The 5,000-nt window shown below is 44.7% G+C and overlaps 1 protein-coding gene across 1 annotated transcript in view; it reads right to left on the reverse strand.

The window, feature by feature from the left end:
- LOC124022104 (voltage-dependent T-type calcium channel subunit alpha-1I-like) overlaps positions 1–5,000 on the reverse strand; it is a gene marked incomplete at its 3' end in the record, with an annotated part of 99,890 nt that overhangs the window by 91,558 nt on the left and 3,332 nt on the right. Inside the window, exon 2 of the mRNA XM_046337148.1 lies at positions 3,638–3,771. Within this exon, the coding sequence (XP_046193104.1) occupies positions 3,638–3,771 (134 nt within the window). The remainder of the gene's footprint in view (positions 1–3,637; positions 3,772–5,000) is intronic.

Raw genomic sequence — 5,000 nt, forward strand, 5'->3', positions numbered from 1 at the left:
GTTCAGAGATAGATGGGAGGGGTTGAGTGGAGCTGAAGGATGGAACTGGATGTTGTTCAGAGATGGATGGGAGGGGTTGAGTGGAGCTGAAGGATGGAACTGGATGTTGTTCAGAGATAGATGGGAGGGGTTGAGTGGGGCTGAAGGGTGGAACTGGATGTTGTTCAGAGATAGATGGGAGGGGTTGAGTGGAGCTGAAGGATGGAACTGGATGTTGTTCAGAGATGGATGGGAGGGGTTGAGTGGGGCTGAAGGATGGAACTGGATGTTGTTCAGAGATGGATGGGAGGGGTTGAGTGGAGCTGAAGGATGGAACTGGATGTTGTTCAGAGATAGATGGGAGGGGTTGAGTGGAGCTGAAGGATGGAACTGGATGTTGTTCAGAGATGGATGGGAGGGGTTGAGTGGAGGATGGAACTGAAGGATGGAACTGGATGTTGTTCAGAGATAGATGGGAGGGGTTGAGTGGGGCTGAAGGGTGGAACTGGATGTTGTTCAGAGATAGATGGGAGGGGTTGAGTGGAGCTGAAGGATGGAACTGGATGTTGTTCAGAGATAGATGGGAGGGGTTGAGTGGGGCTGAAGGATGGAACTGGATGTTGTTCAGAGATAGATGGGAGGGGTTGAGTGGGGCTGAAGGATGGAACTGGATGTTGTTCAGAGATAGATGGGAGGGGTTGAGTGGGGCTGAAGGGTGGAACTGGATGTTGTTCAGAGATAGATGGGAGGGGTTGAGGGGCTGGGGCTGAAGGATGGAACTGGATGTTGTTCAGAGATAGATGGGAGGGGTTGAGTGGGGCTGAAGGGTGGAACTGGATGTTGTTCAGAGATGGATGGGAGGGGTTGAGTGGAGCTGAAGGGTGGAACTGGATGTTGTTCAGAGATAGATGGGAGGGGTTGAGTGGAGCTGAAGGGTGGAACTGGATGTTGTTCAGAGATAGATGGGAGGGGTTGAGTGGAGCTGAAGGATGGAACTGGATGTTGTTCAGAGATAGATGGGAGGGGTTGAGTGGGGCTGAAGGGTGGAACTGGATGTTGTTCAGAGATAGATGGGAGGGGTTGAGTGGGACTGAAGGGTGGGACTAAAAACAATCAAAAGATAACTATTGTAAAATATACTGTGTCCATAAAATGTATATAGTATATACAGTGGCAAGAAAAAGTATGTGAACCCTTTGGAATTACCTGGATTATTGCATAAATTGGTGATCAAAATTTGATCTGATCTTCATCTAAGTCTAATGAACACGAGGGAGACAGAGCTGGTTTCAAGCGCAGAGCGCAGCAGGTGTTTAATGAAAGGGACCATAGGAGGAGGCAGGAAGCTGGGTCCAGGGGCAGGCAGAAGGTCATACACGGTAGTCCAAAAATGGAAAACAGTACAGGCAGGGAATAAGCAAAAGGCATTGTGAGTGAGGCATGAAAAACTACAAGGGAGGAGAGAAGGACGGGGGAAAACCAGAGCTCTGAAAAGGTGTGTCTCAAAGCAAACAATACCTCACAGTGATGGGGTGCCAGGAACTGAATTAAATAGTGTGGGATGATGACATGCAGGTGTGTGAACAGGTGATTAGAATTCCGGTGATTGGGATCTAGAGAGTGAGCTGGAAAGTGGGCTGCATTCCGGGGATCTAAGTGTTTGGAAGTGTGAGTTGGACTCAGACGTTACACTAAGTCACAACAATGGACAGACATAGTGTGCTTAAACTAATAACACACAAATTATTGTATTCTTCTTATCTATATTGAATACATAATCTAAACATTCACAGTGTAGGTTGGAAAAAGTATGTGAACCCCTAGGTTAATGACTTTCTCAAAAGCTAATTGGAGTCAGGAGTCCCTTAACCTAGAGTCAAATCAATGAGACTGTTGGTCAGAGCTGCCTTGCCCTTTAAAAAACACTCACAACATCTTGTTTGCTATTCACAAGAAGCATTGCCTGATGTGAACCATGCCTCGAACAAAAGAGATCTCAGAAGAACTAAGATTAAAAATTGTTGACTTGCATAATGTTGTGCAAGGATACAAAAGTATCTCTAAAAGCCTTGATGTTCATCAGTCCATTGTACGACAAATTGTCTATAAATGGAGAAAGTTCAGCACTGTTGCTACTCTCCCTAGGAGTGGCCGTCCTGCAAAGACGACTGCAAGAGCACAGCGCAGAATGTTAAATGAGGTTAAGAAGAATCCTGGAGTGTCAGCTAAAGACTTACAGAAATCTCTGGATCATACTAACATCTCTGTTGACGAGTCTACGATGCGTAAAACACTAAACAGCAATGGTGTTCATGGGAGGACACCACGGAAGAAGCCACTGCTGTTCAAAAAAAGTGCACCTGGATGTTCCACAACACTACTGGCAAAATATTCTGTGGACAGATGAAACTACAGTTTAGAAGTTTGGAAGGAAAACGTGTGCGGAGAAAAATGTGTAGGGGGAAAAAAAGTCACAGCACACCAAAATTGAAACCTCATCCCAACTGTAAAGTATGGTGGAGGGAGCATCATGGTTTGGGGCTGCTTTGCTGCCTCAGGGCCTGGACAGCTCACTATCATTGATGGAAATGATAGGTGACCGCTGTAAAGGTTGATGAGGCTGCTGTCAGAACAGGCTGAGCTTACGCATTTATAATGAGCTCTTTACCCAATGGACTAACTCAACCACCCCTAACAAACACACACTATTTTAATAAGGATTTTATAGAGCTAGAAAGAGAGAGAAAGGGAGAAATAGAGAGAAAGAGAAAGAGAGAGAAGGAAAGAGCAGGAGGGAGAGAGAGAAAGAGAGACAGACAGAGAGATACGCCAACACCTGGCATGTCATGTGGCTCAAAGCAGACAGGACCATCTTGTTATGTAAGGCATCACAACACAACAGCAACACTCCATGTGAGCTGAGCCCTGCAGCACAGAACAGACAACAGCACAGAAGAGGCTCCAAACAACTGCCTCAGACTCCCCATATTATCTCTAATGACTTCAAGGATTTCAAACCTGTTCTCAGAGAGATTTAAAGGTTTGAAATGGGGTCTGTTTTCATGTTGGTGAGGGCAGGGGACTATGTATGAGTTGCTGTGGTGTGTGTGTGTGTGTGTGTGTGTGTGTGTGTGTGTGTGTGTGTGTGTGTGTGTGTGTGTGTGTGTGTGTGTGTGTGTGTGTGTGTGTGTGTGTGTGTGTGTGTGTGTGTGTGTGTGTGTGTGTGTGTGTGTGTGTGTGTGTGTGTGTGTGTGTGTGTGTGTGTGTGTGTGCACCCATCTACTTGAACTCAACTGATTTCAACAACATCAAACCAGACATTTACCAGCTCGACATCAAACCCTAGTTTTAACACAGCCTGGCTTTGACAGCAGAAACGTGTGAAGGGGAAACAACAGAAGAAGCTAAACTACAGATGTGAGTCTAAAAGGCCCTCTGCATCTCTGCATCCAGTCTACTGCAGCATCTGCCAAGAGGTCTTCAGCTTTATGGCACAGTGTGGTAGTGGACTTTCTCATAAACACATGGCTGCTGGTTGAAGCCCTACATCTGCAGATTATGTACAGTACTATCTATGATTCAGTAGTATTCACCTTGCTCCCACCTACACTCTTCACAGGAAGGAAAGGATGAAGGAAAGGGAGAAGAGTGATCTAACCCAGACATGACGATGAAGAAGTCTAGTCTGTTCCAGGTGTCGCCAAGGTAACAGCGTCTCCCGAAGATTCCCAGCGCCACCATCTTCACCACCATCTCCAACGCAAAGAAGATGTAGATGAACGCATCAAACGCCTGACCAGAGAGAGAGAGAGAGAGAGAGAGAGAGAGAGAGAGAGAGAGAGAGAGAGAGAGAGAGAGAGAGAGAGAGAGAGAGAGAGAGAGAGGGAGAGGTAATTTGTCAGATTTATACGAAATGAGGAAGCACATACTCTTGAAACTGATGAAAACACCTGTTGATGAAGAAAAAATAACACACACACACGTTTTCGTGTTCTGAAAATAAAAGGACCCTAGCCCAAACCACTGCTGTGGGTGTAATGTCCCGCCCAGCGACAGTGGCTTGATTGGATGTGATTATTTTCTGTCGCAACTAGCAGATGGGACAACAATGAAAACATCAACCTTCGATCAAAACACTACTTTAATTAACTTGTTAATGATTATCAATTAACAGAGTGACTGGGACATGATTGCATCTGTCACTGACTGTGTGTGTGTGTGTGTGTGTGTGTGTGTGTGTGTGTGTGTGTGTGTGTGTGTGTGTGTGTGTGTGTGTGTGTGTGTGTGTGTGTGTGTGTGTGTGTGTGTGTGTGTGTGTGTGTGTGTGTGTGTGTGTGTGTGTGTGTGTGTGTGTGTGTATGTACTGTATGTCTTTGTGTCCTAGTTATGCATTAAAGGTCCAATACAGATGTTTTTATCTCAATGTCAAATAATTTCTGGGTAACAATTGATTATTTTCAATTAAAATGGTCAAAAAGAAACAAAAATAGCTTCTTAGTAAAGGACAATTTCTTAGGAGAGAATTTTGCTCGGCCTGTCTGGGGAGGGAAACACTGAACATAGCTGTTATTGGCAGAGAGGTTTGTTGGTCTACAAACTAATTTCCTGCCTGGTGATGTCACCATGACAGAGCTTGAAGAATTTAGAAATGAATAATGGGCAAATATTTCACAATCCAGGTGTGCAAAGCTCTTAGAGACTTACCCAGAAAGACTCTGCCAAAGGTGATTATAATATGTATTGACTCAGGGGGTTGAATACTTATCTCATCAAGATATATTAGTGTTTTATTTTTCATTAAGCTTTAAAAAAAACGTCTTCCACTTTGACACGACAGAGTATTTTGTGTAGATCGTTCAAAAACAACAATTGAATCCATTTGAATCCCACTTTGTAACAGAAATCCAAGGGAAGTGTAGACTTTCTGAAGGCCCTGTTTAAAGCACAGGAACATATTGAGGAATGCACTGGGACTATACCACCGATATCCACTATCTGCACACTACTGATTAGAGAGGTAG

Source organism: Oncorhynchus gorbuscha, unplaced genomic scaffold (assembly GCF_021184085.1).
Source record: "Oncorhynchus gorbuscha isolate QuinsamMale2020 ecotype Even-year unplaced genomic scaffold, OgorEven_v1.0 Un_scaffold_1293, whole genome shotgun sequence".
In the NCBI taxonomy this organism is placed as follows: Eukaryota; Metazoa; Chordata; class Actinopteri; order Salmoniformes; family Salmonidae; genus Oncorhynchus; species Oncorhynchus gorbuscha.